At 37.9% G+C, this 23,741-nt stretch overlaps 2 protein-coding genes across 5 annotated transcripts in view; one reads left to right on the forward strand and one right to left on the reverse strand.

The window, feature by feature from the left end:
- GALNTL6 (polypeptide N-acetylgalactosaminyltransferase like 6) overlaps window positions 1–22,185 on the reverse strand; it is a 1,179,553-nt gene extending 1,157,368 nt beyond the window's left edge. The window contains exons 1-3 of one of the 4 annotated variants that reach the window (XM_027068962.2): window positions 21,340–22,185; window positions 20,518–20,868; window positions 19,815–20,124 (exon numbers count right to left, since the gene is read on the reverse strand). In XM_027068962.2, coding sequence (XP_026924763.1) covers window positions 19,815–19,952 — 138 coding nt within the window. In that variant the 5' untranslated portion in view covers window positions 19,953–20,124; window positions 20,518–20,868; window positions 21,340–22,185. Of the gene's footprint in view, window positions 1–19,814; window positions 20,125–20,517; window positions 20,869–21,339 lie in introns of those variants that run through there. The other 3 variants (XM_053216708.1, XM_053216709.1, XM_053216710.1) reach the window with 3 other exon arrangements.
- On the forward strand, window positions 20,244–22,367 carry LOC128314267 (translation initiation factor IF-2-like). Its single transcript, XM_053216164.1, has 4 exons — window positions 20,244–20,248; window positions 20,352–20,783; window positions 20,906–21,534; window positions 21,855–22,367. Exons 1-4 carry the CDS (start codon window positions 20,244–20,246, stop codon window positions 21,965–21,967), a joined length of 1,179 nt encoding a protein of 392 aa, XP_053072139.1. The 3' UTR covers window positions 21,968–22,367.
- Window positions 22,368–23,741: the final 1,374 nt, after the last annotated feature.

Raw genomic sequence — 23,741 nt, forward strand, 5'->3', positions numbered from 1 at the left:
AGCATTTTTCACAGAGCAAGAACAAACAATCTTACAATTTGTATGAAACCACAAAGACCCCAAATAGACAAAGCAATCTTGAAAAAAAAAGAAGCAAAGCTGGAGGCGTTGCAACCTGACTTCAAGTTACATTATGAAGCTATAGTGATCAAGTCGTTACACAAAAATACAAAACAAACATACAGACCAACTGAAAAGAACTGAAATTGCAGAAATGAACCCACGACTATGTGAGCAATTAATCTTTGACAAAGCAGAAAGGAATACCCAAAGGAAAACAGTCTCTTCAACAGATGGTGTTGCGAAAAGTGGACAGCAACATGCAAGAAAATGAAACTGGACCTCTTTCTTACACCACACACAAAAATAAACTCAAAATGGATTAAGGACCTACATGTGAGACCTGAAACCATAAAAATTTTAGGACAGAGCACAGGCAGTAATTTTTCTGACATTAACCATAGCAACATTTTTCCAGATAGGTCTCCTGAGACAAGGGAAACAAAAGCAAAAACAAACTAATGGGACTCCATCAAAATAAAAAGCTTCTGTACAGCTTCTGTACAATCCCCAAACTAAAAGATAACCTATTGAATCGGAGAACATATTTGCAAATGACAATAATGATAAACAGTATCCAAAATATAAAAAGTACTTGTATAACTCAACACACACACACACACACACACACACACACACACACACACACACACCAAGTAACCCAATTAAAAATGGGCAGAAGACATGAACATTTTTCCAAGAAGACATACAGATGACCAACAGACACATGAAAACATGCTCAACATCACTCATCATCAGGGAAATGCAAATCAAAACTACAAGGAGATATCACCTCACACCTGTCAGAATAGCTAAAATCAAAAACAAGAAACAGCAAGTGTTGGCAAGAATGTGGAGAAAACAAAAATTCTGTGCACCATTGTTGGGAGTGCAAACTGGTGCAACCACTGTGTGAAACAGTATGGGGGTTCTTAAAAAATTAAAAACAGAAATACTATATGATCCAGTAAATTTACTACTGGGTATTTGCCCAAAGACAACAAAAACACGAATTCAAAAGGATAGATGAACCCTATGTTTATTGCAGCATTATTTACATTAGTCAAACTATGGAAGAAGCCCAAGAATACATTGATAGATAAAGAAGATATGGGGTGTGTGTGTGTGTGTGTGTGTGTGTACATGTACAAATGTATATACATACACACACTACAATATTACTCAGCCATCAAAAAATGAAATCTTTCCATTTGCAGCAACATGGATGGATCTAAAGATATAATGCTAAGCAAAATAAGCCAATCAGAGAAAGACAAATACCATATGATTTCACTCATATGTGGAATTTAAGAAACAAATGAACAAAGGAGGAAAATACGAGATAAATCAAAAACCACTTTTCATATAAACAACAAAGAGATGGTTAGCATACGGGAGGCGGGTGGGGGGATGGGTGAAATAGGTGATAGGGATTAAGAGTACACTTATCTTGATGAGCTCTGAGTGATGTACAGAATGGTGGTATCATGATATTGTATATTTGGAACCAATATAACACTGTATGTTAGCTACACTGGATTTAAAATAAAACAGAATAATAATTCTTATTGTAAAATATAAAAACCTAATATTTTTTTAAACAGTAGTTGATGAGTGGAAAATAAAATTCCTCCTTACCATTGTATATGCACAAATTTTATCTAACATTTAAAATATGACAATGTGCTTAAAGCAAAAAAAAAAAAAGACTGCAAGTGAAAATATGCAGAAACCACTATAAAAAAAAGAAAGTGATAGGGGCACCTGGGTGGCTCAGTCGGTTAAGCATCCAGCTTCAGCTAAGGTCATGATCTCACAGTTTGTGAGTTCGAGCCCTGCGTCGTGTTCTGTGCTGACAGCTCGGAGCCTGGAGCCTGTTTCGGATTCTGTGGTCTCCCACTCTCTCTGACCCTCCCCCGTTCATGTTCTGTCTCTGTCTCAAACATAAAAAATTAAAAAAAGAAAAGAAAAGAAAAGAAATTGATAAAGTCTCAAAATAGTTAAGATTTTAGCCTGGTATTGAAGTAGTTTATGGCAGAATAGAACTATTTTTCTTCTAAGTCTATTGTGTGCTTAACATTAGGCAGCTCATCAAATTCTAACTAAATGCAATATATATTTAACAAATTAATTAAAATTGGAATAAGATATTTGAAAGCTCCAAGAATTCATTCATGTATAACATTTATTATTAGCAATAAGTACTTTTAATATTTTTTAATAAATGGAACATAAATTCATAAAAAATATCAGTCACCCCTCCATACCAATTTATCATGGATCTGTTGCACCCTGCGATAAATAATTTACACTCTACTTCACATCCATACAAAAAGGAAAATTGTCTTTCATATCACACCCCAGATTTCACATACTGTTTCTGTGCACTCAACTACTCTTAATACTGCTCAACACACTACTCATCAGGCTTTATAGAAAAGGCTTTAGGAGAGAATCATCTAAATCAGATATGAACCACCCCATAGCACTCCAGAGTGATTAAAGTGAAAGTTTAGGGCAACCTTAAAAACTGAAAAGTAAACCCCAAGTCTGTAACTTTGAGGATATGTATTGTAATGAGGATAAAGTGTTCTTAAACATTTTGTTTTGATGGTGGTAGAACTCAGAAATCTTGCCTCATGTTTATGTTTGCCTAGAAGTACTCATATGTCAGCCTCAAATATTCACCACCAGGTAAGGCAGAGGCCTACTTAACTTTCATGCTTTAACTTTATGACACTCTCTCCTGGGCCCATGGTAAAAAAGAAAAAAAAATCATTCTTTTTATTTATTTATTTATTTATTTTTTTAATGTTTATTTATTTTTGAGACAGAGAGAGACAGAGCATGAACGGGGGAGGGTCAGAGAGAGGGAGACACAGAATCTGAAACAGGCTCCAGGCTCCGAGCTGTCAGCACAGAGCCTGACGCGAGGCTCGAACTCACGGACTGTGAGATCATGACCTGAGCTGAAGTCGGATGCTTAACCGACTGAGCCACCCAGGCGCCCCATAAAAAATCATTCTTATTCACTATTCTCAAGTGATGTTTTTGAGAGTCAAGGCTCAAATTTTTATATTTACTCAAACCTAAAAAACCAGGCAACAAAATGACACATGCTAAAATGAGAAATGGAAATATTCAAAACTTTCTCACAAAGTACTCAAATGTCCATCAATCCTGACAATGGCAAAATTCACATACATATAATATATATGTGAAAATACATATACATGCACTTGTCCATATAATCAATATCACACTGGAAAGAAGGGAAAACACTATTAAATATCAGTCATAGGTAAGTAAATGAAAATCAGCAAAGAAAAAGGTAAGAAACTAAATAAATTGATTCATAAGATAAGCATAAATTAAAAGGAATAACCTACCCAACTTAAAGACGGGGTTGCAAAACATAATAAAGAGGATGAGAAGACTCTGGTAAACAAACACAAACTACTATCTTACATTTAAAAAGGCCAGGTATCTATGGCAAATATTTGATTGCCATACTTGGATTAAAATGTTTTTTAAAATTTATTACTTAAGAAAATTTTCACCAGAATCTACACATTGCATCAGTAAAATGAAAATGAAACTTTTCCCATCTAAAAATACCACAAAAAATAATATTTGTATAAATCTACATGAAAGATACTGATGAATCATTTAGAGTAAATACATCACTACAAGATCTCTGACAATGACAGAATGTGTCTCAAATAAGTAGAAATACGTAATTGCAGATACTAACAGAAACAATGTAAAATCATATAAAGTGTTGCAAACAGGAAAAGTACTTCTTTAGTGTTCAAGTCGAACAAGTTGCTTAAAATTGTATGCACATTATTTTCTCATAATGATCAACACAGCATCCGTGGACATATTTTTGTTAGGTGACAGAGCCTAAAAAATTGTTTTATGAGCCTAAAAATCGTTTAAATATTATGACAGAAGTCAATGTGTAATATCATGTGTTATCTTTGTCCAACTATACAACATTTTAAATGGCATTTTAAATAACAGATGCCACTGAACTGATGATATTAAGGGAGAAGACCTGATTTAAACAACTCCCTCTGATATTTCTGCATATATTTTAAAGCTGCATATATTTTTAAAGCTGATTTATATTGAAAATCACTTTAATACACTATTAAGACAAACACAAAAGCATCTGAAATGAAAGAAGGTCAAAGTTAGGTGACTAGTAGATAGAAATGTCAGAATGAAAAGTTCAAAATCCAAAGCTGACCATAATACTAGTGCAAACAAGAGGAAATATAATTAATGTGCTTGAAGCAATTTAGCATCATGAAGAGCTTTTTGGAACCATCTCATCAAACACAATGCTATTTAATTATCAGAACAGTAAGAGATTTCCCCCAAGACACTGCATTAAATATGTCTCTACCAAATAAACCCTGTCATATCTTTTCTAGCTCTTAGATTTTTCCCTAATCTCTTTCATAAGTTTACCCTTTGAATTTCCTCCCTCCCTCTTCCTGCTTCCCCACCCCTGCTAGACAACTGCTAATTAAAATGAACACAGGTAAATCAAGGTAGACATTTTCAAAAGAGGGGGGCTGTAATAATGAGGACCTGTGTTACACAATCACACTAACAGAAGTCTTAAGATCTGAAGCATTCAAATTAAAATAAACTCCTTGAAATATATCAATCTACATTTCCAAAATGACTTTTAAAATGAAGCGTGCTGCTTAGTGCTCCCTTGTAGGTTGTATTAACAAAAGCTTGTATTATTAACAAAAGCTTGTAAGCTTTTGTACAAATTAGTAAAATTTTCTTAAAAAGTCTTTCCTAAATTGTCACAGTAGTTATTTTAATGTAGACATACCTTGTGCTCAAACATTTTATAAGTGTAAGTTATACTGTAGGTGTTACCATAATTGGAGAAAGAGCACACTCAATTATTATATTTTGTTGTTTATCTTACCAGTTCACTCAAAGGTGACCATTCTTTTCATTAAAGTTACTGAAACTATACATGGCTTCTATAGTGTCTCAGATATCTGTATGTTTGATGAAATCTAATTGTGATTTTTCAGCCTCAGGATCAGTCAAGTCTTGACAAAACAGCATATTTATAGCCAGAAAAAGACTGACAGAACAAACACATGCAAATAGAACCTTAATTCCTGATAATGACAACAGTTTACCTTTTTATATTCACAGTTGTTTGATAATACATATGTGATATTTTAGCATACACAATGGGTTGTGCATATTCTAACATGTATTAATATACTTCAGCTCGGGGTGACTGGGTGGCTCAGTTAAGCATCTGACTTCGGCTCAAGTCATGATCTCGCAGGTTGTGAGTTTGAGCCCCATGTCGGGCTTTGTGCTTACAGCTCAGAGCCTGGAGCCTGCGTGGGATTCTGTGTCTCCCCCTCTCTCTGCCTCTCCCCACTCACAATCTCTCTCTCTCTCTCTCTCTCTCTCTCTCTCAAAAATAAACATTAAGAAATGTAAAGAAAATAATATTTCAGCTCATGTAAGTTTAATATGTAGAAAACAACTTGTATCTATCACTCCTAATTCTTTCAAGAAATATTTATTTAATGTCTAATATGTGGCCAGGTAATGCTAGGCACTGGAATTAAAATGTAGAGAAAGACAATTTTTTTTAATTTTTTTAAATTTACATTTATTTATTTTTTGAGAGACAGCACACAAGTTGGGGAGGGGCATACAGAGAAGGAGATACAGAATCCGAAGCAGGTTCCAGGCTCCGAGCTGTCAGCACAGAGCCCAACGCAAGGCTCGAACTCACAGACCATGAGATCCTGAGCTGAAGTAGGACGCTTAACCAACTGAGCCACCCAGGCACCCTCAGACAATTTCTAATTGTATTAGCTTTCTGGGGCTGCCATAACAAATCACTAAAAATGAGGTGACTTACAACAACAGGAATTTATTCTCTCACAGATCTGGAGGCCAGAAATCCCAAATCAAAGTGTTGGCAGGGCCACGTTATCTCTGGAGGCTCATTACTGCTTTGCCTCTTCAAACTGCTTGGCTTACCCTTCATCATTCCAATCTCCGCCTCCATCTTCACATTGCACCTCCTTCTTCTGTCTATATCTTCTCTTCTGTTCATCAAATCCCTCCCTCCCTCCCCCGCCACCACCATCATGTTGTGTGTCTTTTATACAGATGCTTGTCACTGGATTTAGGGCCTAAAAGGAAAATCCAAAATGTAGCTCAAGATCCTTCAATTAATTACATCTACAAAATTCTTCCTCCAAATAAGGTAACATTCACAAGTTCAAGGAATCAGTACATGGACAAACTTTTTGTGGGGAGGAGGGCACCAGATGACCTATTACTAAGCTCAGAAAATTTAATGATTAATGGTGAATAAACGACTTAATCACGTAGTTAACATACAGACTGGTAAGTTTCATTATAAGGGCAGAAAAGGAAAGTTTTTCTTAGGAAACACTCAGGTAAGGTACCCAACTCAAGCTTGAGCGATCAGGGGAAGTTTCCCAGAAAGAATCTGAAGAAAAGTAGAAATTACCCAGGTAAGACTGAAGATAAACTACATGCAAATTCCCACAGGGGAGAGAACATGATATTCTAAGGAATGAGAGAGAAATTCAGAGTGTCTGGAGCACAGGGAATCTTGGCAGTAAAGTAGTGAGCAGTTGGGTTCATCAAGGAGAGTTTAACACAGTAAAGCCATATTAAAGAATTTCAACTTTAACCCAAAGAAATGGGAAACCAATGAATAGACTGACAAATGGCCATGGTCTGTCCAGTTAGGCACTGGGATAAAAAATCTGGCTGCTCTGAGGGTGGACTGGAAGACACGCTGGAGGCAGGAATATCAGGTTGGGGGTCTTTCCCAGAAATCCAGTGAAGTGTTCATGCTGGTTCGTCCCAACCAGTGCGGTGGCAATGGGCATTAAGAGATGTGGATGATTTCAAGAGAGATGTTTTAGGAAGAATTGCTAATGCTTAGATCAACTGAATTTGAGAGGAAACATAATGAAGGTACCAACTGTACTGAAAACCCGAATAGATGATGGTGTACTTCATTTAGATAAGAGACACACAGGGAGAGCCAATTCAGGGAGTGGAAGAGAAAAGATGGATTTCATTGCAGACATTTAAGGCTTAAAACATGTTTCTAGATTTCAGATTGGTGTGTGGAGTGTGGATCATGTGCATAGAGGTAAAGGCAAATTAGACATAGTAATTTGGGAGCCATCCATTTAAATTCAATAGGTGCAATTACGAGGGGCTGGGTGAATTGTCCCTTCCCACACACCCCTCTGCCGAGAATGCAGACAAGATGTAACTGCAGAGAACCTCAAGAAAATAGCATTTTAAGGAAAAGAAGTAGGAGTCTATAAAGACACTGGTCAATGTGACTGTGCACGGGTGATGGCTGGGAGGGACCATGGGGATAGAAGAATTAAAAGGGGAGTTTGCACAGTGAAGCCTAAACTACCAGTATAGAATCAGTGTACGTGTTCCTATTCAGCCTTCTTGCTTGTTTCCCAAAGCTGCTTTTTCCAACCTCTTCTCTCTTTTAAGTCTCCTTACTCTGATTGTATCAGGTAAGAGAGTTTAGTTAAACTCTATCAAGTAGTATGACTAATGAGAAGTGTTTCTGGTATTAACTACCAGTGACAAGGCCGGATAGGAGCTACTGCAGATTAGAGGAGTTGGAATCAGCCTAAGGTACACAGAAGCAGAAAGTCAGGAAGGAGACGCATCAAGTTTTGTGGTTAAGAGGAGACACACAAGGCAGTAGTTAAAGGGGTGTGTGGCAGGGGGGTGATGTCTATGCTTTTCTCTTGCTCCCTGCACTCCTCCAATAGTGAGAGAAATCTGAGAAAGTTTAAATATTGATGTGAAGGATGGATCAGAAAGGAAAAGACTAAAAATCAGTGAATGAGAAAAAAAGAACAAAACAAAAACACAACAAGTCTATGTGAAATTCCTAACAAAATGTTGTGGTCTACAGTCTGGGTAAACAGTCCTTATGTATCCTAAAACAAGGGGCATTTTTCCACAGTGACAGGAGGCAAGTAGAGACCTGGGAAATAACTGCAAGTAATTTTCCTGGTTTTATGGCATAAAGTCTTGGTTCTCCTAGTACGAAAATACTATGCGGTCAGTGAAGAATGAGGCCAGACTATCTACGGAGCATGATAACAGAGGTGGTGGCAAGGGAGATTTGACAACAGACGAGAAGGTTGGGAAAAGCAGCTTTAGAAAATGGGAAAAAGTGCGGAGTGGAAAAGCATAGAGAGATTCACTACTAGTAGTTTTGGCTTCATTGTGCAAGTTTTTATTTTTAACTTACGCAAGATCGTCTCCCTTGAGGTGACACAACTAAGCAATGTTTACCTTCTGATGGCACAGTATGAAATAAGGTGTCAGCTCCCAGGATTACAAACAAAACGACAGCAACACAGATCAACAGCAGAAGCCTTGAGCTAAAAACTATTTCTCACATCATACACATTTCAATAATTGAAAATGCAGTTAGGTTCAATAGAACCTTTTTTTTTTTTAAATATACTGCAAAAGACTCAAGCTTTTCGAGTTTGAAGTCTTTCGTCTATTCATAGGGCCAATAACTGATCAAATCGATTTCCACTTGAAATGTTTCTTTAAGGAAAATGTTAAAGGAAAAAGGGAGGACAATGGGCTCTGAGCAGAAAAAAAGGAGGGAAGAGGGGGGCAACATGATAAAGTAGTTTGTATTTCTACCCGTCCTTGAATAGTATCCCTTTGGCCTCTCTGATGCTTATCTTTCCCTCCATATTTCATATATTAGGACTCAAGATCTCTGCCTAAAAATGCTAAGGATCATGCAGAAAATGTAATTTCCTTCAGTTGGTGAAAGAAAAATTGGAAGTTTCTGTAGAAGTCAAGAGGGGGAAACAATCTCATTACATAGTTGTTAATCTGACACCCTTCTGTTAGGCTACCTAAATAAATGATAAAGTTCACTCAGCTAGGGAATGAGAGCATTTTCACCTCCCCTCACCACGGAGTTTTCTACAGCTTTCTATTCCTCTGTCTTTCAACCAGTTCTTTTCTCTGATGCACTAGGAGTGAGATAGCATTTCCTTTGTCAAGTTCTCTACTCCGGGCTCAAACAGCATCATTCAGAAGCAACCAGAACAATAATGTTAAAATTCAAGTTATATAAAATAATAAAATAAACTATTCAGCCCTGAAGACATTTTTAGATAATCCTTTATGGAAGTTCAGACTTAATGACATAATTTATAAGATAGTTTTTTATCCCTTGAGGGCAAAATACACATTGAGAAATCAACACCATGTGAAGAAAACAGCACAAAAAAAAAAAAAAATATGAGGGGAAAGGTCACCATGACAGCATCGTTGCTGACTGCATATGCGGGAAAGAACTAAATTCTCTGTTGAAATTTAGTTTGCTTCTGACATGTATGACTATGTGAGCCCTTGCTTCAAGTTAGAAAAACTTTTAAACTAAATGCTATATTATTTCCATATGGGCTACTATAAGTAAAACAAACAAACAAACAACACACACACACACACACACACACACAAGAAAAGAAGTTAAAGAAGTTAAAGATACTCTGAACATTTTTTAATGTTCAGACACACACACACACACACACACACACACACACAAGAAAAGAAGTTAAAGAAGTTAAAGATACTCTGAACATTTTTTAATGCAGATTTTTATATACCCTCATGATGGGTCTACAAAAGAAATGGTGTGTAAGAACATACTTTTCCTTCTTTTTTATCTCATCTCAATTCCCTAGAATTCTAAAAGATAATAATAGCTAATACTAAAATGGCTTGCTATGTGCAATCCAGTTTCCCAAACATTTTGAGCACATTAACCTATTTAACCCATATATCGATTTAATCAAATAGGCACTACTTTTTATACCCATCTTAGAAATGGCAAATCTAAGATCCAGAAAAGATAAGCAACTTGTCCCAGGTAGCAAATAACAGAGTTGGAATTGAAACCAGGCAGCCTGGATCTCATATCCAAGCCCTTAGCCGCTGTGTATATTTCCTTACATTGCTGAGTTAATATATACTTTCTTGTGTTGCTATGGTCCAGGATGTGTCCAATGTAGTTACATTACATGGTAAATCCTAGACAGTCCAACACTTCAATATTAATAGAATAATCACTGTAAGATCTTCACAAATTTTGAAAAATCTCTTCACTTTTGCCTATAGGATAGTAATATTCCATGTATCATGAATTTGCTGTGACTATTTAAGAACAGCTTAACATGGTGTCTGGCACATGGTAAGAAATTATAAATAAATGTTGCTTTAACTTTCATTATTAATATGTTGTCTTTTATTCTTGCTTGTACTCTAATGTTTGGATCATAATGATTTCATTACTTTTATTATTCATCTACTATCTTGAAATTCTTGGCAATTGAATACCACTATCTCCTCATCCTTGTTATAAATATTCCTCCACTGCCCCATCCCACTATGTATTCTTAACCAATTGCTTTTTTTTATTTTGCTTTGCACATCTGTTCATTGCCTGCATTTATTTTGACAGGTGCACGGCTGCCTTATTGACCAGGCAGCTACGCGGTTTCTTGACATTCCCATTCAGTATTATAGTCTTCGATCTTTATTATAGGATTACATATACTATGATAAACATCTAATTAACTATCATCTATCTAGATATTATAGATATGTATCTATATTATACCCTTTCACACTTTGCAGAACATTTCACAAATGTTCAATTACTTTTCCAAATTAGCAGGATACTTGTAATAGGAAAAATCTCAGACTTCTCTGCCAAACTATAACAAGCACAGGCTCTATATTTACCTTTCAGATCCTAACAAACTTTTCAGCTTCTCTCCTTCTGCTCTGTTTTCATCTATCTTCATTGTCCTTGGGGACTGGCCCCTCACCCTCCCACGGCATCAGCCTTCTTCTGGCTTCTCTTGTTTGCTGTCAACCAGGACCCTACATTCAGCTGTTTGTATCAATGCTAGCCCCAACAATACTTATTCTCTGTCCTATAAAATATTTTAGTTGTATGCTTAGAGTTCTCATTTAACCATTTACAATTTTGTTCCTACCTCTATCATTGTGTGTAACTACAATGAAGACAGTATCAGGGACTATCAATCCCAGTCACTTCTTCAAAGTCCTCACTTGCCTTAAATTATGTGACTGTTAACACTGTTCATCAGTTTTCTTTTTATGAATCCAGAGTGCACAGACTCAAATTCTGTCTTTGTGCCTTATGTAACTGTGTATTGAGCCATTCAGAAGGACCTATCTCAATGAATTGTTGAAAGATTAAATCAGTAAATGTGCAGGAAACAATCAGGACCACATAAATATCACACAATAACTGACATTTCTCTAATGTCTTCTAAACTATATATAACTGAAACATGTATTTCTTATAAAACAATTTAATCCATCCCTAAATTATGGGTGTGTGCATGCCTTTTCTTAATAGCAGATTGTAAGCGAATTGAAAACAGATTTATCTCTTAATCACTTACTTGCCACAGGGAGTAGCACAGTATCATGCACATAGCCAATAAACATCTATTTTATCAATGATAAATTAACAGGGATATGTTTTTATATTTTATTATATTTTTACTGGGTGTGCCCAATATTAAGCTTACTCACTACTTTCAATGAATATCCTAAAAACTGAGAAAAAGGTAGCAATGCTGTTTGTTTAGCTTCCCTTGAGTATTTACTATGCATCAGACAATTTACATATATTAATCCAATTGGTTTTCTCTGCCATGTTTTTATGAGAGAATATCTGTGTTAACATATGAAGTCCTGAGGTTCAATAATGTTAAGTGACTTGCCCAAGATGATATACTTTGGGAAGTGGTGAGCCCAACATTAGAAACTGAAGTATCTGCCTTTCCCTCAGCCTCATCCCAACCCTGTCTAATTTTGGTAAAAAGATGCAGGTCTGTATTCTCCTCCTACAGGAATGAAGCCCTGTCTAGTGGGTTCAGAGACCAACCATATCATTCTCTCCCTTCTCTACATGCCCGTGAAACATACAGAAAATTCTACCATTTGGTGCTCGTTTCTTTGTTTCATGATTATAAATTTTACCTCACCGATTTTCTATTTAGAAAATTAAAAACAGGCACATACAATATGCTTTCTCTGTGTCTCCTAATTCCACGGAAGGGAATAATAAATTCTGTACAGTGGCTTCATGATTTTGATAGTTTCTATTCTCCTTTTAATTCTTTTTTCTTCAGAATAATTCAATCTCTCTCATGACCAAGATTTAAACAACAAAAGTAGTTCTCTGATTCTTGTTTGTAATTAATGTAGAGAAAACAAAATGTCTCGACGTGAGGCATGGGCTTTATCTGTTATGGGAAATGAAAGGGGTCACTACAAAGAATTATTACTTACAAAAATCTCTTCTATTAAATGCTTCAATTTTTTAATAACTTTGAATGCAATATACCAAAAAATTTAGTCATTTTTTGCAATAAATGATTATATGAAAAATAAAATTTACAACCTGTCCTTAAGCACTGGAACAAAAAAATTACAAAGAAAAAGCCCTTTTATTTTCTAGACCTTATTCATGTGAACAGTCCCTCCTTTCCAGATTTAACACATCAATGACAGTCCTGTACCATATTCATTGTGCTGCTGTGCTCTCTTAACATCACCTTGAGAAGAAAAACCATCTGTAAATATTTGTTGAACAAACACTAATCTCCTTGCTAAAGGCAATGGTTGCTTATAAATGATCACACTATGTATAACAATAATCTATATTCATTAACCCTTATTGCCTGCTGTTCCAGATACTAAGCATTGGTCCTCACTGTAACACTGCAAGAAAAGTACTGTCATTCCCAGTTGACTTCAGAGAAAACTGATTTGGAGAAGATCAGTGACGCTGAACCCCACCGAGGGTGAAGTTCTGGAACCAGAATCTGAACCCTGACAATTCGGTGCCAGAGCCACCGTCCTTACGTATTGAAGGAGAACAAGCCAGTACGGAAATTCTGATATTTCTCCTAAAATTAAGTTCAGTTGGATTCTTTTGCTGAGGAGATATGCCAAAAATATGGGAAAAGGAAAGCCCAACTTACTCAAACTTGGGTGGCGGCCCTGACGATGCGTTCATTTTTATTATGATAAAACAGTTCAAAATGATTTGTAATAAAATTCCCCGTCTCTGGCTTTCTAGACTTCGAGTACTGAAAATAACATTCCATGAGTAATTGAGCAATAAATTTAAAATTAGCCTTCTCAGCCCTCATCGAGACACCAGTACTCCTTGCACCAGACAGCTGAGAGCCACCGCCATCCTCTATGGCACCCATGACAGGGTTGATTCTATTACCAGATACCAAACAGATCACCCTGTTTATAATCCATGCAACTCTAACCAGGCTAAATCCTTGCTATGAGTGTCACACTTGCAAAACAAATGTAAGTACTTCTACACACAGAGGCATTTTCTTTATTTCTCTCCATGCCTTCCTAGCATTATACTGATAATGATTTAAATGATGCTTCCAACTCGGTTGACTAACAGCTTTTTTATGGATTCAAAGCAATGGAAAAAGCATAAAGTTACAAAAGTAAGTGAAAAAACCTGCAGAAAATGAAACAATTGGGGGGATTTTTTTCCTTATAAGTGAGGCGATGTATGTGGATATGTGTTGCTAAATGAATAAGTGAAATGAATACTTTGAAAGTACAGCTACTCCAGCCCACATTTCCCCCCATCACACTAGAAATCGAAGAGTTGGAGAAAACATTCATGTGATTTGCCTTTAGCCCTAAATACACCTTTATTTTTTCACCCTCCTTCTGGCCACCCAAGCTGGAGTTTGATAGTAACAGACATCAGCATATTAGTGAGGAATAGTGGTGGTAAGCATGTTCTTGAACATTCGTGGATGCCCTGTGTCTTCTTTACAACCCTTAAATAAACCCAGTATACATATAAGTATGTGTGTGTCTATATATCCTCGGTGGAACGATAGTTTTTATTTTGTTGTTGTTGTTGTTGCTGTCATCGTCCCTTCAAGAATTACAACTACATTGAGATAACTTACGAATTGTCATCTTCATATGGAGAACAAGTATCCAGTTTATGAGTATGTCTTTACCTTTACTATCATCCTGAGAACCTCCTATTTCGTGGCACATTTGCACCTTTGATTCTGTAAAGGTACTTGTGTAAATACATGTGAACATGAAGTAAAGAGAACAACATGGTCCTGTCAGACAGTTTTAAGAATTAAAAGTATCCAGGGGCGCCAGGATGGCTCAGTCGGTTAAGCGTCCGACTTTGGCTCTGGTCATGATCTCACGGTTTGTGAGTTCCAGCTCCGAGTGAGCCTCTGTGCTGTCAGCCTCGGAGCCTGAAGCCTGCTTCAGATTCTGTCTCCCTCTTTCTGTTCCTCCCCCCCGCTCGTGCTCTCTCTCTCTCTCAAAAATAAATAAAGTTTAAAAAAAATTAAAGAAAAAATAGAATCGAAAGTATCCAGTGCTCACCTCTTCATCATCAGTAAGCCAAGCAAATGAGAAATGAGTAACTGCTGAGACAAAGCACAACCTCGTGGGCTTCCAGACCCTACTTACACCTGCCTGAGGTTTTTTCTGAATTTAATCTGTGTCCGCTCCTTTAGGTTATTCTTGATGTACCTTAGCTGACTTTGATCTGTATACAAATGTTACAAGCAGAGACACAGTTGCAAATTTCCTTAAAGGTGGTGGCCACTCCTGACGAAACTTAAAAAAAACAAAAAACAAAAAACCTCAATTCTCTTCTATATGCTACTTAAGCACCCAAACTTCCTTACCCTTTTCCCTGCATTCCACTCTTGGTTTCTTTTATAGAATTAAAAAAAAATAAAAAAAATAAATTTACAAGAGGCTAATTGATTCTGCACAACTTATCCAACACAGCAATGAACAAGAGAAAAACCTATCTAATTTTTTACCAGATTGTGAACAGAAGACTGTGTTTCACACAGTCTCCCAGGAGGCAAGGTGATGAACTAATCATGTTGCGATCTACGAGGTCACAGCAAATAATTAAGACACTTGTTACAGTGGTCTGTGGGGTGCGATCCTGTAGCGAGTCAGAATGGATTTTCCATAAATTCAAGAAAAGGTCCTTTAAAATCCTAATTTAAAACACTACATTTTTGCTAATTAAGAGCAGTGTGGCTCAAACTAATGCATCATTTTATATCTAGTGTATTGATAATCCTGAGTGCAGGAAGACGGAAAACCTTAAATTTTCTCGCCTGTCCTTAGTTAGCTCTTCCAATATCTGAGGTGTTTGCTGGAAAAGAAACACAGACACACTCTACAGCTTTAGTGATCAGCATGACAAAGGAAAGCAAGGCAGCCTGCATACACTATCAATTATCTGACATCTTCACATCATACAACAGGTTTAAAATGCCACAGGAAAAAAGGATGTTCTTAGCCAAAAGAAAGAATCCCCTCAAAGTGTGGTGCAAATTAACATTAGAAGAGTTGGTCAAAGATGCTGAGCAATATTTCAGGAGAGGTTTTCTTTTGTTTTGTTGTTTGTTTTTTAATGAAGGTGAAGTCCCACATCTGTCATGGACAACTTACATGTGGCTCTGACTACAAACAAAATATTACCACACAGTACTTTCCATGCCCAGGATGTGAGCTCAGGACTTCACATTACCTGAAGTGGCAAGCATGATTAGCCCTATTTCACCACCTGGGATTCTGAAGTACAAGAAATGAGAAGGTTCCATAGTTTAAAAGTGACTTGAGCATCTAGTTTTTGGTTTTGGTTTTATTTGTCAATGTGGTAAAAAAAATCTAGGGCAAACATAAGTTTCTAAAATCATTCTGAATAATTCTGAAAAAAATTCTGCTTTAAAATTCAGGAATTCTGACTCTAGTTGTTTAATTTCAAAAATAATTTACAAAAATATTGCAAGATCTTTTTCATATTCTGAGCATTCTTGTATTATTTTTGCAAGTCATATTATCTGTAACTTTGTTGCTAAATTACAGCTACTTTTTTTAATTAAACTTTTTAATGTATTTGGGGAAAAAAGTGTTTTGGGGGTATTTTTTTTTTTTACTTATTATTGTATAAGCAATTAGGAAGAAAGGCACAATGCTGGATGAAGTAGTTTTGCTCTAAAACATTGTTTTTGTTCTATGTATCACCCTAATGCACAGCTTAATTATGATCTAAATATATAACTTAAATGCAGCTGAAACCAGAGAAGAGTCGCAATTCAAATTTTAAGAAAAAAGTGAAATGAAAAATTACTACACATTAATCATATGACAATCATCCTCAACTAAATATCATATGCATTATCAATAGATTACTGTATGTATTTCTAAAGAAAATAAAGGAAATAATTCTATCATCCCAATAACAGCAAAAAAGTGACAAATTCAACTGAAAATAACACGACAATCATTATTGATAAATATAAACCAAAACCACAATATATTTTTAAATTTTTCTAAAACCTTAAAAAAGTCAAAAGCATAAACATTAATTTCAGTAACTTGATTCCAACTTTGCAGAGCCCACATTTTAATTAAACAATAAAACCCACATTTTAATTATTGCCTTATTGACATTATTTTTTCAATCCCCTTTGGTCATGTGAGAGAAAAGAGAAAAAAAAACTTTTAGAGGAATAATCTGGGAATTTTTATTTCGTATTTTTTCTCTTTTCCACATCATAGATGGAGCCAATGTTCAACTATTACGGGAATTATCGTAAATATTATTCTAAACGTGAAATGACAATAAATACAATTAACTTGTAATAGTATAAAACTGAGAAAAAATGTGGAAAGTATTAAACTTTAGTTTAGCATGAAAATTATATATAGTTTCTATCAGCATTTTCTGTTTACCCTCACTTTGTCTCAGTTTATCTTATAAATACATTTCATACTGCATAGACAGACAAACCATTAGTGATGTGCTCTGATAAAATACAAATTAGAAGAATTTAAAAAGTATTAGCCATCCTATGATTTTCAATTCCCATAAATTATTTCCCTGCAGGTCACTGTAATAATTAAACTATTTAAAACAGTAAAGGTTTTCAGTTCTCGTGACCAGCACATCACAGTTAGAACCAGAACTGCTGTTTTACGCAGAAGTGCTTTAAAAATAGACCGCTCACGTAGGCACGTGACTTGTTTTGAATAGCTTCAGTACTTACTGCTGTCAATGCCTCAATCAGCACATTATCCCTACCCTCATGATTTTACAACTTAGTGATAAATATAGTAAAAGATGGCTTTTGAAGAACATTTTAGCAATTAACCATGAAATAGTCTTTTTAGAACAAATTGCTAAATTTAAATAACACATTACCCAATAGTCAAATTACATGCTTCAGTTGGAAACCTGGGTGTTTGGCGGGCTTAGTAACATTGATTTATAGATACATTAGCAAAATATTATTTCACAATATTAGCCATGTTAATTCATCACTGCAAGTCACTTTTTATTTGGCCGAGTGTGTATATATACATATCACATATACATACATATGACTTAACTCTTACTTATCCAATACTTGTATAATGATGTCAACTATCCTAATTTTCTTTCCAATTATATTTAATAATGGAATAAAACCAAGAAAAGCCTATCTTTTTCTGTTTTACAATGATTTCTTTCAGTAAGTGATAATTTCTACCTTTTAAATTTTGTTTTTATAAGGAAATATTACTTTTTAAAACTCTCAGGTTAAATACTACTAAAGTACGTGACTGACATTCATTTTATGGCATATTACTGTCTATCTTTATTCTCGGTTTCAAAACTTTCACATGGGATGGTTAAACTGGAATGTCACCAGATACGCATCATTTATTTAACCATGCAGTATAGGAAACTTTGAGAAACAGCCCCTTCTCTTGCCACCCTATGCCTTTCACACTCATTAATTTATTACCTAATATTAAGTATCATTACCTAATATTAAGTATTACCTAATATCATTAAGTATCACAGAAGAACCAGAAACAAGGAAACCCCTTTGGAAATTATAAGTCAGAGAGTTGATTTGGCATATTTCATTTTTTAATGCCATTGGACACATTTCTCATTAAGAGTCAAAATCAGTAAGAGCCAGTGTGAAAGTTGTAAAGATCTCATTAATAAGATTAATTAGTGTTTTATGTTAGCTATACAGCAAATACTTCAGCTGGTTATTGTTAATTAAGTTAGCAAAATTTAGGGAAAAATCATTTTGCTTTTGTTAGTTTAACTATTTTGAAATAGAAATCTCACATAATAGGTATTAATTACTAACGTTAATAGAATCTTGTTTCATATCAAGGATTGGAGAAAAAAGCGATCTAAATAGAAAAAAAAAGTTTCACATTCAAAGTGCCCATCTTCTTTTTTTTCACTGCAATAACAAAACAATATACTTCAAATCAAAGTTATATCCGTATAGAAGGGATGATACAGATCGACCACTAAATGAAAACATGTCAACATTTTTCCTCAAAATTCCAATCCACCAAAAGTCCACAGACAACTAGTTACCTTTAAAGTTTAAAGACTGGTAATGAGTATGTGTCAAAATGAAAAATCAGATTACTTCCACGTATTTCACAACTAACCACTCACTGTGCAAAAGATTAAACTTTGTTAAGTATAAGAACCAATATTTAATTACCATTTATATATTGCTATTGTCCACAAATGTACTTTAATTTAAACACACTGTATATGTGGAAGGTACATAGTGTACATGGGTGATGACCCTTGAAATTAAGAATATTAATATTCTGAGGTGATCCATTAAGACTACTTTAAAAAGTGTTGCATCAAAACCACAGAGAAGGCTGCATTCTATTGTTAAAAGTTTAATGACAGAAGCTGTTATATTTGATAAACAAGAGATTCAACAATATTACTTATCAACATTTTGTAAAGGCTATTTTGCATTATTACTCACTGAAAAAGATAGTTATTTTGATCACTGTTAAGTCATGAGTGATGCACATACTAACAGACTGCATTCTGTGTAAAAACAAAGCATACCACCGCTGCGTTTCAGATGTGAAGAAAAGCTTTTATCAACAAAGTGTTATCACCAGGTTGTAAAACTGAACGGACACTTAGTAACTCTGCCTGTATACCCAAACCCACCACCTTAGCAACAGAGGAGAAAAAACAGAGACTTTAAGTTTCCACAGAGTAAAAAGCTGTTGCTAAGCAAAAACTATAACCAAAAATACAGAAAATTGTAGCTTGTTTTTTGAGACCTACTTCACAAGTTTAATGATTTAATTAGCCCGGTTCACTTTAATATAGATACCCGAACCAGATGAAAAGCAGCAACAAACCCCTGTGACTGAACTTGTACCAAACCCACTTTCACATCCCACAAATTAGCAGTTCCCTTTCATCCACCTCAAAATCAACGCAAAGACCAAGTGAGAAAGACTGTCTTCTCTTCCTGTTGACCTCTCTTGGCCTTCTTTTCTAGTTTATTTTACATTTCACCCATGTCATTGGTTGCGATCTTAAGACTACTTACTTGAATCCCAAAGTCTCTAGTCTTGTAATATCAGCTCTGCAAAGACTTGGGAGAAAAGCCAAGGCGACCCCACGCTTGCTTCCTTGTGTCCCCGCGAGTTGCACGCCTTACCAATCCTCCTGTGATCTTTCTCCAGATGGCACTTACCTGCTGCTCCCCGGGTTCTGTAGATTTCACCAGGTGCTTATCCTTGTACAGAGACCAGAGACCAATATTGGGCAGGAAAATTAAAGCCACCATGAATAACAAAGTCATCTGCAGAAATCTCTTCTGTTTTCTCTTCATTGCAAATGATAACAGAGAAGAAAAGTTAAAGGAGATGGCTCCCTGACTGGTTCTTGTGTTTAATGCCAAAGTCCTTTCCTCTCCCCTGCGAAGCACCAGAAACTGAGGAGAAGCTAAAAACTTTTGTTGCGTGCTCAGCACCAGTCTGCACGATTCAGAGGGAGTTGGGCATCTGTAGAACAAACGCACAGTTACTTTCCCCCCAGAAAACTATGACGAAGGCATTATCTATTGGCTTAGAAGTAAATGACTTGACTGAGGAAATCATTAAGCCTCCCTTAATATAAAGCAATGGAGTAAACAGGATGATTGCACACATAATCCTAAATTATGAAAGTCTATATACGGCATGCTAGATACGTAAGAACACGGGAGTTTTGGTGTTTTCCCCTCCCTTAGTGAGGGAGGGTTGGGGAAGAGCGGGTCAGTAGCGGGAACTGCGTGGGAGGAAGCGGCTCAGCCCCAGCAAGCGTCAGGTAGAAAAGTGTCCGCTTTCGACATTGGAACATCACCTTCCTCGTCTTCCCCGAACACCTCCCGCTGTGCTCCCCCTGGGGTAACCCACCTGAACTCGAGTTCAACTCCCTCCGAAGCCAGCGTGCTGGCGGGCTCCACGCGGATCCAGGGACTCCGGAACACAACTCCTGTTCGGATGGAGGTCCACAAACTCCTGGATGCTCACGCGCGGTCTCAACTGTCTCGGCAGGCGGCGGCTGGCGAGCGGGGAGCCCGCTGGAAGGGAGGCTACAGATGTCAGCGGAGTCCAGCCAGGGAGTGGAGGCGCCGTGCCGCTTCGCCTCGCGCAGCCCCGGGAACGTGCTCTTCCGCGAAGTGAGCGCTCTGCCCATCAATCTCTTCCCCTTCCCGCGTGACGCTCTCACGCTCCGCTGTTCATGTTACCATTCTTTTCCGGCAACTGAAAGAACCCAGAGAAACATCACGAGCACCTGAAGGGCGGTGTTTTGCGCGTCCCCTCCCGCGAAGGGGACGGAGGCCGGCGAAGCCGAGTCTGCGCCGGGCCGGGCTGTGGGCGAGGGCGCCGGGGAGGGCGAGCCGCAGGCGAAGCAGCGCCGCGCTAGCTCCGGGCTGGCCGCTCCGCGCTCGCTGGCGCCTGCCTTCCGCCGAGACGCTGCCGGTGCCGACCACGTGCGGGAGCCCGAGCCCGAGCCCGGGAGGGGAGGGCGGGCCGCCGACAGGGGGTGGGCAATTCCGCCCAGCTTCCAGATCCTATATAAACAAACCCTGGCGCGGGCAAGAAGAGGAGGGCGAAGACGCCGCGGGACGCGGACTTGCGGCTCCCAGCCTCCGCGGAGCCGCTCTTGCTCGCCCTGGGCTGCTCGGGCCGACCTCACACCGGCAGAGATACCAGCTCCCCCACTCATCTCACCCCAGAGGTGCCAGGCCAGAGACTCCGGAGGAGAAGTCGCCGGCGCTCGCGGGTTTACCCCGATTCGTCCATGGTGCGGGCGGGAGCGCGGCGAGCCGGGACGCGGCGGCAGCGGCAGGAGGCAGAGGCGAACCCTGGAGGGGCCGGTCCCGCCGAGAGGGGCTTCCTGGGCACGTGTCCCGCCGCTCAGGCCAGGTACGCGGTGGGGAGAGGAGGAAGAGGATCCCGAAGCGACGCGGCGCTGAGGTTCGGGGTTCTCAGGCAGCAGCTTCTGGAGCGACTCCGTGGAGACCCAGGGCGCTATACTTGGGTCTGCAAACAACCGGGGCCCCGTTAAGATTTGGCAGTGCCACCCCGCTCCTGCCCCGCCCTGCTCCTCCGCACTGAGCGCGCTTAATCACTGCAAGGGCTACCTGTCCCTCTGACCTCGCACACTCCTCCCATGATAACCGGAAAATGTGGGGATCGAGGTAAGCCTCTGGCAGAAGGGACTCCTCCCTCTCCCCAACGTATAGATGCACCAACGCCCCTGAGCGCGCACGACGAACCTGGGCAGCCTCTGCAAGACACCTGCGTGCCTAGCAACGTGCACCGGCCACTCTTGGGGTCCAGAGCTCGTAACTCCTGAAGGAATGGGGGCTTAGCTGAGGCGACATGCATGCATGTAGTGCCCCCTGTTATCAGCCTTGTCTCGAACCAAAAAGAAACGCCATGGCCAGCTCTTTGTTACCAGCTAGATGTGATGCCCACATACTTGGGATGGATGAGACTGTGGGCCCTAGAACGGCTTTTTGGTATTTTCTCTCTTCTTTCCTTCCTCTCTTCTTCATCTCTCTCGCGCGCTCCCTCTCTGTTCTCCACCCCCTCCCTCTGCCTCCCACTTCCACTCTCTCTATCCTTTTCTCACTTGAGAAAGACACTGATGTGAGGGTGAAGAGTTATGCCTTCAACTCCTCACATAATTTTAAAATGTATTTGAACAATATATGTTGGCAGTATGACTGCATGAATAAAGCTTTGTGCTGCAATATTTGTCTTTGTGAATCACTTGCATTTCAAAAGAGTACATAAACACATTTAATAAGTGGTTTTAAATATGTCCTTTATGTAAAGACCAATTACCCTTCAGTTTTACACAAATGCAAGAATCCAGAGAGCAAGGGGCTTAATTCTTCACCACCCTTACATGCGCGCGCGTGCGCACACACACACACACACACACACACACACACACACATACACACACTGCCTTTTGTATTCTGCATTATTTTCTAACCTTTTTCTCTCTTAGCAAGTGGAGTTCTGAAGCATATTAATATGAATTCTGAGAAGCCATGTAGCCTGGAGAGATTTTACTGGAGTGCTTGGTCTTCAAGGAAAGATTTTTGGAGATTTAGTTAAGTATATTGGATATTTTCTGCCTTATTTAACAGTTAACAATTAAAGTTAGAGTTATTAACAATTATGAAATAAAAGTACTCAAAAGTAAACTAAAATATAAACTAAATATAAACTAAAAAAAATCCTTCACATTTTAAATAATGTTTTCTTCATACCTAAAAAAAAAAAAAAAAAAAAAAAAAAAAAAAAACCTGGATCACAAATAGACATACTGTCATTCTGTTTGCTAAATCCTAAGATTCTGACTTGAAATGTGCTTTATTTTTGTTGCACTAGCAAATGGTCTTGCAAACTGTACACACTCCCAGAATATTGTTAGTTTCCGTGAATGGGTATAATAACTTCCCACATCAAGTACATGCAGAATACACGGCAAAAACTAGAAGGAGAAAATTATTATGTTCACTCCTTGTACTGTGTAGCTCCAAACAATCACTGTTGCTTTTTCTTCCATTTATTTATTATTTATTTATTTGAAACATTATAATTTCCCTTCAAGCTGGTCTTCTTTTACAATTCCACATACAAATTTCCAACAGAGGACAATGCTTCTAACTAAAATTGATCTTTTAGGTTCAGTTTACAAACAACACACACACACACACACACACACACACACACACACACACAAAATAACAGTTAATGCCTTTGTTCAGGTAATCCAGAGTAATACGTATATATAGAGAGCCATACACTTTACATTAGTTACTAATGTTGGTTTCATCAAAATCCTTATGTTTTTAAAATTTGTCTTATATTCAAAGGCCACTTTTTACCCCTGTTTGTTTCTCCATTTTGTTCTGATTCTACTGGGAATGTCGGGTAATCTGAGTCCCATGTGCCTAGCAATGAGTTAACAGCTACAGGGACACATAGGAAGAAATGAAGCAATATCTGTGACCTTGAATAATTTAGAGTCTAGTTGAAAATGTAATATAAAGGCACTTGGAAGAAATTGGAAAGAGGCAGAAGGCTATTGCTTTAGTTATAGCTCTACTCCA

Source organism: Acinonyx jubatus, chromosome B1 (assembly GCF_027475565.1).
Source record: "Acinonyx jubatus isolate Ajub_Pintada_27869175 chromosome B1, VMU_Ajub_asm_v1.0, whole genome shotgun sequence".
NCBI lineage: Eukaryota > Metazoa > Chordata > Mammalia > Carnivora > Felidae > Acinonyx > Acinonyx jubatus.

Coding starts and splice junctions, on each gene's coding strand:
- LOC128314267 (XM_053216164.1), top strand. Junction 20,784..20,905: donor GGAACGTGCTCTTCCGCGAA/GTGAGCGCTCTG, acceptor GAGCACCTGAAG/GGCGGTGTTTTGCGCGTCCC. Junction 21,535..21,854: donor TGTCCCGCCGCTCAGGCCAG/GTACGCGGTGGG, acceptor CCCAACGTATAG/ATGCACCAACGCCCCTGAGC.